At 53.6% G+C, this 16,648-nt stretch overlaps 1 protein-coding gene across 1 annotated transcript; it reads right to left on the bottom strand.

The window, feature by feature from the left end:
• Positions 1-2,523: 2,523 nt before the first annotated feature.
• Positions 2,524-14,895, bottom strand: snx27 (sorting nexin 27; the record flags this gene model as incomplete). The annotated part of the gene is made up of 8 exons (XM_033016748.1): positions 14,575-14,895; positions 10,127-10,358; positions 8,628-8,820; positions 8,158-8,222; positions 6,160-6,264; positions 5,375-5,453; positions 2,876-3,039; positions 2,524-2,709 (listed from the first exon to the last, which is right to left on the bottom strand). Coding segments are annotated over exons 1-8 (1,329 nt in total), but the record flags the coding sequence as incomplete, so codon positions are not given.
• Positions 14,896-16,648: the final 1,753 nt, after the last annotated feature.

The following is a 16,648-nucleotide window of genomic DNA, read 5'->3' as shown; positions in this document are numbered from 1 at the left end:
ACTGGGGGGGTGGGGGGGAGACTGTGAGACTGTAGCCCCTCTGGTCTAGGCTGAGGCAGCACCCGCAGCCATTGCCACCCCGGTCCACCAATCACAGCCCGGCTGGCCCCCAGACCCACCAATCACAGCCCGGCCGGCCCCCCAGACCCACCAATCACGGCTCAGACAGTCCCCAGACCAACCAATCACAGCCCGGCCGGCCCCCAGACTCACCAATCACAACCCACTTGGGCCCCAGACCCACCAATCACAACCCACTTGGACCCCAGACCCACCAATCACAGCCCACTTGGGTACCAAACCGACCAATCACAGCCCACTTGGGCCCCAGACCCACCAATCACAGCCCGCTTGGGCCCCAGACCCACCAATGGCAGTGACCCGGGTGGGTTGGGGGGGGGGGGGACGAGTGTAAACTGCGAGGGGTTGTTTGTCACTGGACAATGTAGCAGATCGTGAAAATATGAAAAACGAGTGGGTTTATAACAAGTTAAACGCCAGACCATACACACTGGGGAGGCACGAGGGCAAAAGAACCCAACAAAGACAAGGGAACTCAAGGAGAGGCAATAAATAGATTTATCGTGGTACTGAGATCCCACAGCATGTTTCAAGTTAAAATTCCCTCTCATTCCCACACTGATCTTTCTGTCCTGGGCCTCCTCCACGGTGGGATTGAGGCCCAGAGCATATTAGTGCAGAATCTCATATTTACGGCTTTACCTCAGCTGTATTAATAGATTTCTCTAACTTCAAGTAACCCTCTCCATCCCCTGCCCCAACCCTAGTTCTCCGACTAGTGAGAATATAAAGATGCTGTGGATACAGTGAATACTTGAAACACTTTGGGTTCTCTCAGTGTGTTTTCCAGTGCGAACTGTTAAGTCCTTGAATAAAACCGCCTTGTTTCAGAAGCTCACGAGTGATCTACGACAAACTTTTGTTTGCACCTATTCCTATCCGAGCTGCAATTAAGAGGGAGACTGGGCCCCCCGCGAAAGCCAGATTCAGGGTACAGATCGCACACAAAAGGCCAAAATAAAGAGGTGCCCGACATGCTAGATGCAGGAAGATTGTCCCCGATGTTGGGGAAGTCCAGGACAAGGGGTCACGGTTTAAGGATAAGGGAGAAATCTTTTAGGGCCGAGATGAGAAAAACATTTTTTTTCACACACAGAGAGTGGTGAATCTGTGGAATTCTCTGCCACAGAAGGTAGTTGAGGCCACAGTTCATTGGCTATATTTAAGAGGGAGTTAGATGTGGCCCTTGTGGCTAAAGGGATCAGGGGGTATGGAGAGAAGGCAGGTACAGGATACCGAGTTGGATGATCAGCCATGATCACATTGAATGGCGGTGCAGGCTCGAAGGGCCGAATGGCCTACTCCTGCACCTATTTTCTATGTTTCTATGTGTCTATGGGGGAGGTGCCGAGAATGTAGAGGTTCCCGCCGTGGAGGGGGGGGGGGCGCTGAGAACAAATAGGGACCCAACAATAATAATGTGTAGGAAGGAACTGCAGATGCCGAATATAGACACAAAATGATAGAGTAACTCTGCCTCTGCGCCACCCTGTGGTAAAACAGGCGTATGGCATGCATGCCTTAATCAGGTCAGGGCATTGAGTGTCAGAGTCAGAAAGTCATGAAAAACGACACAGAGTGCTGGAGTAACTCAGCGGGTCAGGCAGCATCTGTGGAGAACATGGATAGGTGACGTTTCACAGAGTGCTGGAGTAACTCAGCGGGTCAGGCAGCATCTGTGGAGAACATGGATAGGTGACGTTTCACAGAGTGCTGGAGTAACTCAGCGGGTCAGGCAGCATCTGTGGAGAACATGGATAGGTGACGTTTCACAGAGTGCTGGAGTAACTCAGCGGGTCAGGCAGCATCTGTGGAGAACACGGATAGGTGACGTTTCAGATCGGGATCCTTTCGAAGAGATGTAGATGAGGCAGGTACAATTACGACCGTTAACATAGAAAACATAGACAATAGGTGCAGGAGTAGAGGCCATTCGGCCCTTCGAGCCTGCACCACCATTCAATGTGATCATGGTTGATCATCCAACTCGGTATCCTGTACCTGCCTTCTCTCCAAACCCCCTGATCCCTTTAGCCACAAGGGCCACGTCTAACTCCCTCTTAAATATAGCCAATGAACTGTGTGGCCTCAACTACCTTCTGTGGCAGAGAATTCCACAGATTCACCACTCTCTGTGTGTGAAAAAAAATGATTTTCTCATCTCGGTCCTAAAAGATTTCCCCCTTATCCTTAAACTGTGTGGCCCCTTGTTCTGGACTTCCCCAACATCGGGAACAATCTTCCTGCATCTAGCCTGTCCAACCCCTTAAGTTTCAATAAGAAAAACACTTTTGACAGTGTACATGGATAGAGAAATGCTGTGAGGGCAGGGAGACACAAAATGCTGGAGTAACTCAGCGGGACAGGCAGCATCTCTGGAGAGAAGGAATGGGTGACGTTTCGGGTCGAGACCCTTCTTCAGACTGACGAACCCATTCCTTCTCTCCAGAGATGCTGCCTGTCCCGCTGAGTGACTCCGGCATTTTGTGTTTGCCCCAATGATGATGTTGAGCAGAGGTCAGGGAAAGGCCATTTTACCGTGACCATCTTACGCTGTTCGGCCATCCTCTGTAGCTGGTTGGTCTTCTCGTTCGGCTTGATGGAACCCAGTTTAACGCCTCCGGCAGCCTGTGGGAGTGAAAGATGGCGGGTCAGCATTCAAACACAGTGAGTCGCAGAGCCGTGGGAGAATATTGTAGGCCAAGTAAGACATCCCTCCCCCCTTCTAAGATCCAGCCCGAGGAGCCGGAGTTTGGGGTTTAAGCGGCAGTGTCCCAGGATGGACAGAGATTACCTGGTGGAAGAAGTAGGTGAGGGCCAGGGGGCTGTTGTTGAGGAGGGCCTCCTCCTCAGTGGTGAAGAGCCACTTCCTGACGGTGAGGCAGGTGCCCGGGGCTGCCGACATGTAGTTCTGGACGTAGAGCTTGTGCGGGAACTCGTTGGGCGCCAGCTTACGCACTGCGAGAGAGAAGGGAGCAAGATGGTGACCAGTCAATGGCAGCACGGCAGAGTCTGCCCTTACCACGGGAGGCACGGGCCGGGTCACACCAAGGCATGGCACTGTACAGCAGGGGCTGGGCCAAGGCATGGCATCGTACAGCAGGGGCTGGGTCAAGGCATGGCATCGTACAGCAGGGGCTGGGTCAAGGCATGGCATCGTACAGCAGGGGCTGGGTCAAGGCATGGCATCGTACAGCAGGGGCTGGGTCAAGGCATGGCATCGTACAGCAGGGGCTGGGTCAAGGCATGGCATCGTACAGCAGGGGCTGGGTCAAGGCATGGCATCGTACAGATGTGCTGGGTCAAGGCATGGCATCGTACAGCAGGGGCTGGGTCAAGGCATGGCACTGTACAGCAGGGGCTGGATCAAGGCATGGCAACGTACAGCAGGGGCTGGGTCAAGGCATGGCATCGTACAGCAGGGGCTGGGTCAAGGCATGGCATCGTACAGCAGGGGCTGGGTCAAGGCATGGCATCGTACAGCAGGGGCTGGGTCAAGGCATGGCATCGTACAGATGTGCTGGGTCAAGGCATGGCATCGTACAGCAGGGGCTGGGTCAAGGCATGGCACTGTACAGCAGGGGCTGGATCAAGGCATGGCAACGTACAGCAGGGGCTGGGTCAAGGCATGGCACTGTACAGCAGGGGCTGGGTCAAGGCATGGCATCGTACAGCAGGGGCTGGGTCAAGGCATGGCACTGTACCGCACGGACTGGGTCAAGGCATGGCATCGTACAGCAGGGACTGGGTCAAGGCATGGCACCATACAGCAGGGGCTGGGTCAAGGCATGGCACTGTACCGCACGGACTGGGTCAAGGCATGGCACTGTACAGCAGGGACTGGGTCAAGGCATGGCACCGTACAGCAGGGGCTGGGCCAAGGCATGGCATCGTACAGCAGGGGCTGGGTCAAGGCATGGCACCATACAGCAGGGGCTGGGTCAAGGCATGGCATCGTACAGCAGGGGCTGGGTCAAGGCATGGCACCGTACAGCAGGGACTCGGCCAAGGCATGGCACCGTACAGCAGGGGCTGGGTCAAGGCATGGCATCGTATAGCAGGGGCTGGGTCAAGGCATGGCACTGTACAGCAGGGACTGGGCCAAGGCATGGCATCGTACAGACGTGCTGGGACAAGGCATGGCATCGTACAGACGTGCTGGGTCAAGGCATGGCACTGTACAGACGTGCTGGGTCAAGGCATGGCACTGTACAGCAGGGGCTGGGTCAAGGCATGGCATCGTACAGACGTGCTGGGTCAAGGCATGGCATCGTACAGACGTGCTGGGTCAAGGCATGGCACTGTACAGACGTGCTGGGTCAAGGCATGGCACTGTACAGACGTGCTGGGTCAAGGCATGGCACTGTACAGACGTGCTGGGACAAGGCATGGCATCGTACAGACGTGCTGGGTCAAGGCATGGCATCGTACAGACGTGCTGGGTCAAGGCATGGCACTGTACAGACGTGCTGGGTCAAGGCATGGCACTGTACAGACGTGCTGGGACAAGGCATGGCATCGTACAGACGTGCTGGGTCAAGGCATGGCACTGTACAGACGTGCTGGGTTAAGGCATGGCATCGTACAGCACGGGCTAGTTCCAACTTTAGTGGTCATACATGATAGGAGCAAAATGATGCCATTCGGCCATTCAAGTCCACTCCGCCATTCAATCATGGCTGATCTATCTCTCTCTCTCCGAACCCCATTTTTCTAGTTTAGAGATACAGCGCAGAAACAGACCCTTCGGCCCACCGAGGCCGCGCCAACCAGCGATCCCCGCACACTAACACTATCCTACACACACTAGGGACAATTTACCCTTACACCAAGCCAATTAACCTACAAACCTGCACGTCTTTGGAGTTTGGGAGGAAACTGAAGTTCTCCGAGAAAACCCACGTGGTCACGGGCAGAACGTGCAAACTCTGTAGAGACAGCGTCCGTAGTCGGGATCCAACCCGGGTCTCCGGCGCTGTAAGGCAGCAACTCTAAAGTTCAAACCCTGCCAGGCCACAAGATCAGATCAGTGCCCCGCAAGGCCACTCACCCCATTGTGTCTGCTCCAGTGTGTTACGGGAGCGTCAGTCACACCGTGTCTGACCCCGGGTCACCCATTCCTTCTCTCCAGTGATTCCACCAGCCCCGCTGAGTTACTCCAGGGGACTGGCTTCACTCTGTGTCTGACCCGATTATACCACTGGATAGTCACAGGAAGCTTGGCTGTGCGCTGCACTGAGTTAACTAAACCTAAACGCACAAACATCTGAAGCTGGGAGAGCAACTCACTTACCGAATGAGTGACTGACCACTTCGAATAAAGCAAAGTAGTTCGCTGTGATGCTATCCATGCCGATCTGGGAGGCAACAGCCTAGAAAACACACAGGCACACAGTTGAACAAGTTCACAAGTTAAGACACAGTCAGACGGGTACATGGATAGCACACACAAATGCTGGAGAAACTCAGCGGGTGCAGCAGCATCTATGGAGCGAAGGAAATAGGCAACGTTTCGGGCCGAAACCCTTCTTCAGACATGGATAGGCCGGGTACATGGATAGGACAGGTTTGGAGGGATATGGACCAAATGCAGGCAGGTGGGACTAGTGTAGTTGGGACATGTTGGCTGTTGTGGGCAAGTTGGGCCGAAGGGCCTATTTCCACACTGTATCACTATGACACGTTGTAGGAGGAGAATTTGGCCCAAATTGACTCCGCCATTTAATCATGGCTGATCACGGCCATCTAATCCCATTTTCCTGCCTTCTCCCCATAAACAGAACCAGGGGCCACAGTCTTAGAATAAAGGGAAGGCCATTTAAGGCTGAGGTGAGAAAAAACTTTTTCTGGTGAGACATCTGGAGTGTTGTGTACAGTTTTGGTCTCCTAATTTGAGGAAGAACATCCTTGTGATTGAGGCAGTGCAGCGTAGGTTCACCAGATGGATCCCTGGGATGGCGGGACTGTCATATGAGGAAAGATTGAAATGAAGAGATTAGCACCTCGACCGCTGCGCCACCATGCCGCACGAAACGCCTTGCGCGAAACGTTAATCACGCTGTTCGCCGTATCACGTACCTGGTACACCTGGTCGGTGGTAGCGTTCTTCTTCACCTTCACCGTCACAGTGGTCTGGTCAGGAAAGGCAATCCGCAGCTCCACAACAGAGACCCCATTGAAGTTCTGCCTCGGGAGAAAGGGAGGACAAAGTCTTAGAGGGGTTTCTAGTGTTAGAGATACAGCGCGATAAACAGGCCCTTCGGCCCACCGAGTCCACACTGACCAGCGTTCCCCACGTACTAACGCTATCTCCGCACACTAACGCTATACCCGCACACTAACGCTATCCCCGCACACTAACGCTATCCCCCCACACTAACGCTATCCCCCCACACTAACGCTATACCCGCACACTAACGCTATCCCCGCGTACTAACGCTATCCCCGCACACTAACGCTATCCCCCCACACTAACGCTATCCCCCCACACTAACGCTATCCCCCCACACTAACGCTATACCCGCACACTAACGCTATCCCCCCACACTAACGCTATCCCCGCACACTAACGCTATCTCCGCACACTAACGCTATACCCGCACACTAACGCTATCCCCCCACACTAACGCTATACCCGCACACTAACGCTATCCCCCCACACTAACGCTATCCCCCCACACTAACGCTATCTCCCACACTAACGCTATCCCCCCACACTAACGCTATACCCGCACACTAACGCTATCCCCGCACACTAACGCTATCCCCGCACACTAACGCTATCTCCCACACTAACGCTATCTCCCACACTAACGCTATCCCCCCACACTAACGCTATCCCCCCACACTAACGCTATCTCCCACACTAACACTATCCCCCCACACTAACGCTATCCCCCCACACTAACGCTATCTCCCACACTAACACTATCCCCCCACACTAACGCTATCTCCCACACTAACGCTATCCCCCGCACACTAACGCTATCCCCGCACACTAACGCTATCCCCGCACACTAACGCTATCCCCCCACACTAACGCTATCTCCCACACTAACGCTATCCCCCCACACTAACGCTATCTCCCACACTAACGCTATCCCCGCACACTAACGCTATCTCCCACACTAACGCTATCCCCGCACACTAACGCTATCCCCGCACACTAACGCTATCCCCGCACACTAACGCTATCTCCCACACTAACACTATCCCCGCGTACTAACGCTATCCCCCACACTAACACTATCCCCGCACACTAACGCTATCCCCCCACACTAACGCTATCTCCCACACTAACGCTATCCCCGCACACTAACGCTATCTCCCACACTAACGCTATCCCCTCATACTAAAGCTATCCCCGCACACTAACGCTATACCCGCACACTAACGCTATCCCCCCACACTAACGCTATCCCCGCACACTAACGCTATCCCCGCACACTAACCCTATCCCCGCACACTAACGCTATCCCCCCACACTAACGCTATCCCCGCACACTAACGCTATCCCCCCACACTAACGCTATCCCCGCACACTAACGCTATCCCCCCACACTAACGCTATCCCCGCACACTAACGCTATCCCCGCACACTAACGCTATCCCCCCACACTAACGCTATCCCCGCACACTAACGCTATCCCCCCACACTAACGCTATCCCCGCACACTAACGCTATCCCCGCACACTAACCCTATCCCCGCATACTAACGCTATCCCCGCACACTAACGCTATCCCCGCACACTAACGCTATCCCCGCACACTAACGCTATCCCCGCACACTAACGCTATCCCCGCATACTAACACTAGGGACAATGTACATTGATACCAAACCCATTAACCTGCAAACCTGCACGTCTTTGGAGAGTGGGAGGAAACCGGAGCACCTGGGGAAAACCCACGCAGGTCACGGGGAGAATGTACCAACTCTGTACAGACAGCCCCCGTAGTCAGGATCGAACCCTGGTCTCTGGCGCTGTGAGGCAGCAACTCTACCACTGTGCCACCCCTTAACCCTACCGCTGTGCCACTGTGCTGCCCTGCCTCTCGAGCGGCAACCCAGACTCACCTCATCGGACTCGGAGAGGAACTCCTGCACGATGTCGCTCTCGCCGATAGCACGCACGGAACACACTGCAAAACAGACAGCAGAGGGACGATCAGTGGATGGGAACCGGCACAACTTCCAGCAGCTTGCCACAACCTGTCCCGTCCCCCCCACCTCACCCCCCTCTCCCCCCCCCAGAGATAGATCAGTCATGATTGAATAGCAGAGTAGACTTGATGGGCCGAACGGTCTAATTCTGCTCCCATCTCATATGATCTTATGGTAGACAAGATGCTGGAGTAACTAGGCGGGACAGGCAGCATCTCTGGAGAGAAGGAATGGGTGAGGTTTCGGGCCAGGACCCTTCTTCTTATACGAGTGCTGGAGTATCTCAGCGTGTTAGGCAAATGTTTAGCGATACTTGAGCTGAACTGTGTACAAAAATGAATGTACAAGGCACCTGGGTACATGTGACAAATCAAGCAGTGTACCTTTCTCCAGGTACTCCTCCAGGCCCCGCCGCCGCACGTCCAGTTGCTGCTCCGACAGGGAGAAGGGCCACTTGCCCGGCGGTCGAGGGAAGGCAAAGTCGGGGAACTCCCGCTTCAGGTTCTGGTGAAGGATGGCAAACTCCCGGTAACGCTTGGTGCACAGCTGGCGGCCCGCCATGTAGATGTTGTAAACCTGGACAGATCGGGGACGGAGGGGGGGGGGATGCAAGGGTTAAAATAGAAATACTGAAAAATAGGTGCGGGAGTAGGCCATTCGGCCCTTCGAGCCAGCACCGCCATTCAAAATCATTTAAACTCCAGCGAGTACAGGCCCAGTGCTGACAAACGCTCATCATATACTAACCCACTCATTCCTGGGATCATTTTTGTAAACCTCCTCTGGACCCTCTCCAGACCCAGCACATCCTTCCTCAGATATGGGGCCCAAATTTCTCCAAATGCGGCCAGACCAGCACCTTATAGAGCCTCAGCATTACATCCCTGTCTTTGTATTCCAGTCCACTTGATATTAATCTAAATCTAAATATAAATCCCAGCCAATTCTCGTCTCACTCCTTCAAAGACTCCTTTCTTTAAGTTCAGGACCCTAGTCTGTGAATTAACCGTGTCACTCTCCATCCTAATGCAGAATTCCACCATATTAAGGTCACTGTTGCCCAAGGGGCCTTGCACAACAAGATCGCTAACTAATCCTTCCTCATGACACAATACCCAGTGTAGGATGGCCTGCCCTCTAGTCGGCTCCTCTACATATCAGTTTAAAACCCATCCCGTATACATTCCAGGAAATCCTCCTCCCCGGCGCTGTTTCCACTTTGGTTGGCCCAATCTAAATGTAGATTAAAGTTACCCGTGATAACTGCTGTACCTTTGCTACACGCAACCCTAATCCCTGCTTGATGCTATCCCCAACCTCCCTACTGCTGTTTGGTGGTCTGCATACAACTCCAATAAGCGTTTTCTGCCCTTGGCTATTTCGCAGTTCTACCCTTACCATCCAAGCTAATGTCTCTCCTTGCTGTTGCTTTAATCTCTTCTCTAACCAGCAATGTCACCTCATAGAAACATAGAAATTAGGTGCAGGAGTAGGCCATTCGGCCCTTCGAGCCTGCACCGCCATTCAATATGATCATGGCTGATCATCCAACTCAGTATCCCGTACCTGCCTTCTCTCCATACCCCCTGATCCCCTTTGCCACAAGGGCCACATCTAACTCCCTCTTAAATATAGCCAATGAACTGGCCTCGACTACCCTCTGTGGCAGGGAGTTCCAGAGATTCACCACTCTCTGTGTGAAAAAATTTCTTCTCATCTCGGTTTTAAAGGATTTCCCCCTTATCCTTAAGCTGCGACCCCTTGTCCTGGACTTCCCCAACATCGGGAGCAATCTTCCTGCATCTAGCCTGTCCAACCCCTTAAGAATTTTGTAAGTGTTCACCTCTTCCTTCCTGAATATTGAATATTACGGGCTACTCACCACAAACCTCTCACTGGCCTGCTCCACGTGCTTGAAGCTGGGGATGGAGATGGGCAGGGCCTGCTTCTCCGAGTAGTCGCAGAAGGAGTGGCCAGACGAGTCGTCGGCCGCGTCCAGGCTCTCGGCCTCGTGTGGCGGCACGGACAGCACGGTGAGCAGCAGCTCCCGCTCACCTCCCCGGATCAGGTCCACCACCTGCTTGTGTGTCGCACCCTCCACATTCACTGCGTTGCTAAGGGGAGGAGAGGAGAGGAGAAGAGGAGGTGGAGAGGGGAGGGGATGGAAAGGGAGCGGGAGGGAGATTGGGAGGGGGCGGAGGAAGGAGTGGAGTGGAAGGGGGCGTGGAAGGGGGTGGGGTGGAAGGGAGGAGTGGAGTGGGGGGTGGATGAAGAGGGGGGGTGGAAGGGGGAAGTGGGAGGGGGAGCGGAGAGGGGACGTAAAGGGAGAGGGAGGAAGATGGGGAGGGTGTGGAGGAAGGAGGGCGGAGTGGGGTAGTGGAGTGGAAGGGGGGGGGGGAAGGGGGGTAGTGGAGGGGGGTGGGGTGGAAGGGAGGGGTGTAAGGGGGGAGTGGAGTGGGGGAGGATGGGGGGGTTGGAAGGGGGGAGTGGATGAAGAGGGGGGTGGAAGGGGGAGTGGGTGGAAGGGGGGGTGGAGGGGGAGGGGAGGGGGAGCGGAGAGGGGACGTAAAGGGAGAGGGAGGAAGATGGGGAGGGGGTGGAGGAAGGAGGGGGGAGGGTGGAGGGGGGAGTGGGGTAGCGGAGTGGAAGGGGGGTTGAAAGGGGGGGTTGAAAGGGGGGGTTGAAAGGGGGGGGTGGAAGGGGGGGTGGAAGGGGGGTAGTGGAGGGGATGAGGAGCGGGCAGATGGGGGTGAGGGGAAGCAGGAAGGGGCAAGAAGAGGAGGCAGGGTGGGAGGGGGAGGGAAGAAAAGCCAAACTGTCATGCTAACTTTTCCCACGTACATCCTAAGACAAACTTTTCTCCCCAGAGTTATCGGGGATGAACTCAACTTATGATATAGAGATAGTCATACAACCCTTCGGCCCAACTTATCCATGCCGACCAAGATGCCACATCTAAGCTAGTACCATTTGCCTGCTTGGTCGTATTTCTCGGAACGGTAGAGTTGCTGCCTTACAGCGCCAGAGACCCGGGTTCCATCCTGACTACGGGTGCTGTCTGTACAGAGTTTGCACGTTGTCCCCGTGACCTGCGCGGGTTTTCTCCGAGATCTTCGGTTTCCTCCCACACTCCAAAGACGTGCAGGTTTGTAGGTTAATTGGCTTGGTAAATGTAAGAATTGTCCCTAGTGGGTGTAGGATAGCGTTAATGTGCGGGGATCGCTGGTCGGCACGGACCTGGTGGGCTGAAGGGCCTGTTTCTGCGCTGTATCTCTAAACTAAACTAAATAATAACATGGCTTGATTGTAATCATGTATTGTATTCCCATTGACTGGTTTGCATTTAAAAGCTTTTCAATGTACCTCGGTACATATGACAATCAACTAAACCAGCCTCAAATGCCTCCTCTGACAGCTTGTTCTATTAACCCACCGCGCTCTATAAAAGTTGCCCCTCAGGTTCCTATTAAATCTCCCTCTCACCTTAAACTTTTGTCCTCTGGTTCATAATTCCCCTACCCTCTCCCTCATGATTTTATACAACTTTATACAATCGCCACAATCAAAAACTTAATGTAACCCATGCATTCCCTCTCTCCCCATCCCTCCCCCACCCAAGTCACACCAGCTTCTCGTTCTCACCTAGCACACAGCTAACAACGGCCTGTTCCATTTATCATCATTACTTTTTTACATATCATTCATTAATTAGCTCTGTATCTCTTTACATCACCGCCTTTTCTCTCTCGTTTCCCTCTCCCCCGACTCTCAGTCTGAAGAAGGTTCTCGACACGATACGTCCCATGTCCCAGCTACACTAGTCCCACCTGCCTGCACATGGCCCATATCCCTCCAAACTTGTCCTATCCATGTACCTGTCTAACTGTTTCGTAAACGTTGGGATAGTCCCAGCTTCAACTACTTCCTCTGGGAGCTCGTTCCATACACCCACCATCCTTTGTGTGAAAAAGTTACCCTTCAGATGCCTATTAAATATTTTCCCCTTCACTTTGAACCCACGTCCTCTGGTCCTCGATTCCCCTACTCTGGGCAAGAGACTGTGTGCATCTAGTCAGGATGTCTCCAGTGCTGTGAGGCAGCAACTCTACCACTACACCACTGTGCCGCCCCGACATGTCAGTATACTAACTCGGACACAGAGCTCCCTCCCTTAGAAGTGTTGTCTTGCACTGAAGCTTGCATTTGTAATACAGCTGCTCCTCAACCTCCGATAGGGTTGCGTTCCAATAAACCCATTGTAAATCAAAAATATCGTAAGTCAAAAATGCATTTAATACACTTTGCTCGCTGCCCTTATCCAGCGTTTTCACCATCGTAAAGTCGATATATCGTAAGTCGAAGCATCATAAATCGTGGAGCATCTGTACAGGTTTCAGGATGTTTTAGCTCAATAAGGGTTTTTTTTTTGTTGCAAAATTGTCTTGCTATAGATGACCTGAAACTACAATGAGGAACTGAGACCTGTTTGGGGAACTCTGGAAAGAACATCACATCATATGTGCTAATCACAGCCCACATTTCAAGCAAAGGTAATGTGACCAATATTATATCCCAGGCCCTTCAATACAATGTGATCAAAAGCAGACAGCATACTTCACACCAAAAACAGTCCAGTGTTACACAGCAACAGACTGGCCCCCACCAGTACTGTACCCCAGTGTTACACACACACAGACCTGTCCCCACCAGTACTGTACCCCAGTGTTACACAGCAACAGACTGGCCCCCACCAGTACTGTACCCCAGTGTTATACACACACATACTACTGTACCCCAGTGTTACACACACACAGACCTGTCCCCACCAGTACTGTACCCCAGTGTCACACACACACAGACCTGTCCCCACCAGTACTGTACCCCAGTGTTACACACACAGACCCGCCCCCACCAGTACTGTACCCCAGTGTTATAGATACAGACCCGCCCCCACCAGTACTGTACCCCAGTGTTATACACACACAGACCTGTCCCCACCAGTACTGTACCCCAGTGTCACACACACACACACCTGTCCCCACCAGTACTGTACCCCAGTGTTACACACACACACACCTGTCCCCACCAGTACTGTACCCCAGTGTTACACACACACACAGACCTGTCCCCACCAGTACAGTACCCCAGTGTTACACACACAGACCCGCCCCCACCAGTACTGTACCCCAGTGTTACACACACACAGACCTGTCCCCACCAGTACTGTACCCCAGTGTTACACAGCAACAGACTGGCCCCCACCAGTACTGTACCCCAGTGTTACACACACACAGACCTGTCCCCACCAGTACTGTACCCCAGTGTTACACAGCAACAGACTGGCCCCCACCAGTACTGTACCCCAGTGTTATAGATACAGACCTGTCCCCACCAGTACTGTACCCCAGTGTTACACACACACCGACCTGTCCCCACCAGTACTGTACCCCAGTGTTACACACACACCGACCTGTCCCCACCAGTACTGTACCCCAGTGTTACACACACACAGACCTGTCCCCACCAGTACTGTACCCCAGTGTTATACACACACACAGACCTGTCCCCACCAGTACTGTACCCCAGTGTTATACACACACAGACCTGTCCCCACCAGCACTGTACCCCAGTGTTATACACACACAGACCCGCCCCCACCAGCACTGTACCCCAGTGTTATACACACACAGACCCGCCCCCACCAGCACTGTACCCCAGTGTTATACACACACAGACCTGTCCCCACCAGTACTGTACCCCAGTGTTATACACACACAGACCTGTCCCCACCAGCACTGTACCCCAGTGTTATACACACACAGACCCGCCCCCACCAATACTGTACCCGGTACTCACACGGCCAGGATCCGGTCCCCCAACCTAACGCCGGCCCTCTCTCTACCCCCCTGTATCCCCGGGCTCCAGTACCCACACGGCCAGTATACGGTCCCCCCGCCTGACACCGGGCCCTCTCTCTACCGGGCCCTGTCTACCCCCTGTATCCCCGGGCTCCAGTACACACACGGGCCCTGTATCCCCGGGCTCCAGTACACACACGGGCCCTGTATCCCCGGGCTCCAGTACTCTCTATCCCCAGTACACACACGGCCAGCACGGGCCCCTGTATCCCCGGGCCCTCTCTCTATACCGGGCCCTGTATCCCCGGGCCCCAGTACCCACACGGCCAGCATGGGGCCCCACTATCCCCAGTACACACACGGCCAGCACGGGCCCCTGTATCCCCGGGCCCTCTCTCTATACCGGGCCCACTATCCCCGGGCTCCAGTACACACACGGCCAGCATGGGGCCCCACTATCCCCGGTACTCACACGGCCAGTATCCGGTCCCCCCGCCTGACCCCGGCCGTCTCGGCTGCTCCATCCACCAACACGGCGCTAACGTGCTGCAGGGGCGCGTACAGTTGCCCGTTGATGCCGCGGAGCTGCCCGCCTTCGCTCACTTGCCCGCGGACATTGAAGCCGAAGCCGCTGTCGGCCTTGACGATGCGGACGGTGCGTGGACCGGGCCCCTGTATCCCCGGGCTCGGGCTGGGGCTCCCCGGGCTGAGGCTCCCCCTCCCCGGCCCCGACCCCGGCTCCGACCCCGACCGCTCCCCGTCCTCATCCTCCGCCATCTCTGGACACCCCCAACCCCAGCGGCGGCCGGAAGTGGGGCCCGGGCATGCCGGGAGTTGTAGTCCACAGCGCCGCCTCGCCCATTGGCGGCCGCTTCCGGAAAACTACAACTCCCATCAGGCCTCACTCGGGTGAGCCATCAAACATGGCGGAAAGCCGACTACATTTCCCATCAGGCCTCACTCTGGTTGAGTCATCAAACATGGCGGGAAGCGGACTACATTTCCCATCAGGCCTCACTCTGGTTGAGCCATCAAACATGGCGGGAAGCGGACTACATTTCCCATCAGGCCTCACTCTAGTTGAGCCATCAAACATGGCGGAAAGCGGACTACATTTCCCATCAGGCCTCACTCTGGTTAAGCCATCAAACATGGCGGAGGGCGGACTACATTTCCCATCAGGCCTCACTCTGATAGAGCCATCAAACATGGCGGGAAGCGGACTACATTTCCCACAAGGCAATTCGACCCTTCACCATGGGACACAGCTTTGACAAGCTCAGTGTGGCAACCCCTGATTTTAAAGAACTAGATGATACATCAAAACTAAGGATAATCCTTGGTGAAGGAAATACGGCACAATACGTAACAGCATGCCATAACCTGAGAGACGGTGAATGACCAACATGCACATATGTACGCACACACTAACCGACATTAACTAACACTAAGAAATGAATATTGAATTGCTAAACTTGCTATTGTGTTGTACTGCTTACAGCTACAAGAACGTGTAGCAATCAATAAAGGGCTATCGGCCTATTGCGAGTTTATGTACAGGGACATATCTATCCATGCACTGTATACTTGTATTTATACTTATGCATTTCAAATATGTATGTCATGTTTTATACTTTGGCAATATAACAATGTTTTTTTATCATGCCAATAAAGTTTTTAAATTGAATAAATTGAATTGAAAATTGATAAGGAAGTATAAGGTGTAAAAAACAGACATCAAAGGTGAAGCAGTTCAAGGAAAATGTAAATTGTTATTCTGTTAGAAGGAACTGCAGATGCTGGAGAAACTCAGCGGGTGCAGCAGCATCTATGGAGCGAAGGAAATAGGTAACGTTTCGGGCCGAAACCCTTCTTCAGACCCCTCTCTGTGATCCCCCCTGTCCTTCTTGAACACAGACATCAAAGGGGATGCAGGGCAAGGAAAATGTAAAATAGCTCATTGTTATTCTGTTCAAGAAGGAACTGCAGATGCTAGAAAATCGAAGGTACACAAAAATGCTGGAGAAACTCAGCGGGTGCAGCAGCATCTATGGAGCGAAGGAGATAGGTAACGTTTCGGGCCGAAACCCTTCTTCAGACTGCTCATTGTTATTCTGTTGCAGTGGGAAGGTGCTATAGACCTGCACGGGAAGGCAGACGCTCCCGCCCCCACGACTCGGGCAGATGGGGCTCGTCCGGTCAATATTTAGCCACAAAAATGTTCCTTCTCCACAGATGCTGCTTGACCTGAAGGTTATTTGCACCACTGGGCTTGTTCCAGAACAAGGGGTCACAGTTTAAGGATAAGGGGGGAATCTTTTAGGACCGGGATGAGGAAAACATTTTTTTTCACACGCAGAGAGTGGTGAATCTGTGGAATTCTCTGCCACAGAAGGTAGTTGAGGCCACAGTTCATTGGCTATATTTGAGAGGGAGTTAGATGTGGCCCTTGTGGCTAAAGGGATCAGGGGGTATGGAGAGAAGGCAGGTACAGGATACTGAGTTGGATGATCAGCCATGATCATATTGAATGGCGGTGCAGGCTC

The sequence above is a fragment of the Amblyraja radiata genome, unplaced genomic scaffold (genome assembly GCF_010909765.2).
Source record: "Amblyraja radiata isolate CabotCenter1 unplaced genomic scaffold, sAmbRad1.1.pri scaffold_468_ctg1, whole genome shotgun sequence".
NCBI classification, from domain to species: Eukaryota; Metazoa; Chordata; class Chondrichthyes; order Rajiformes; family Rajidae; genus Amblyraja; species Amblyraja radiata.
This window is presented reverse-complemented; position numbering and strand designations above follow the sequence as displayed.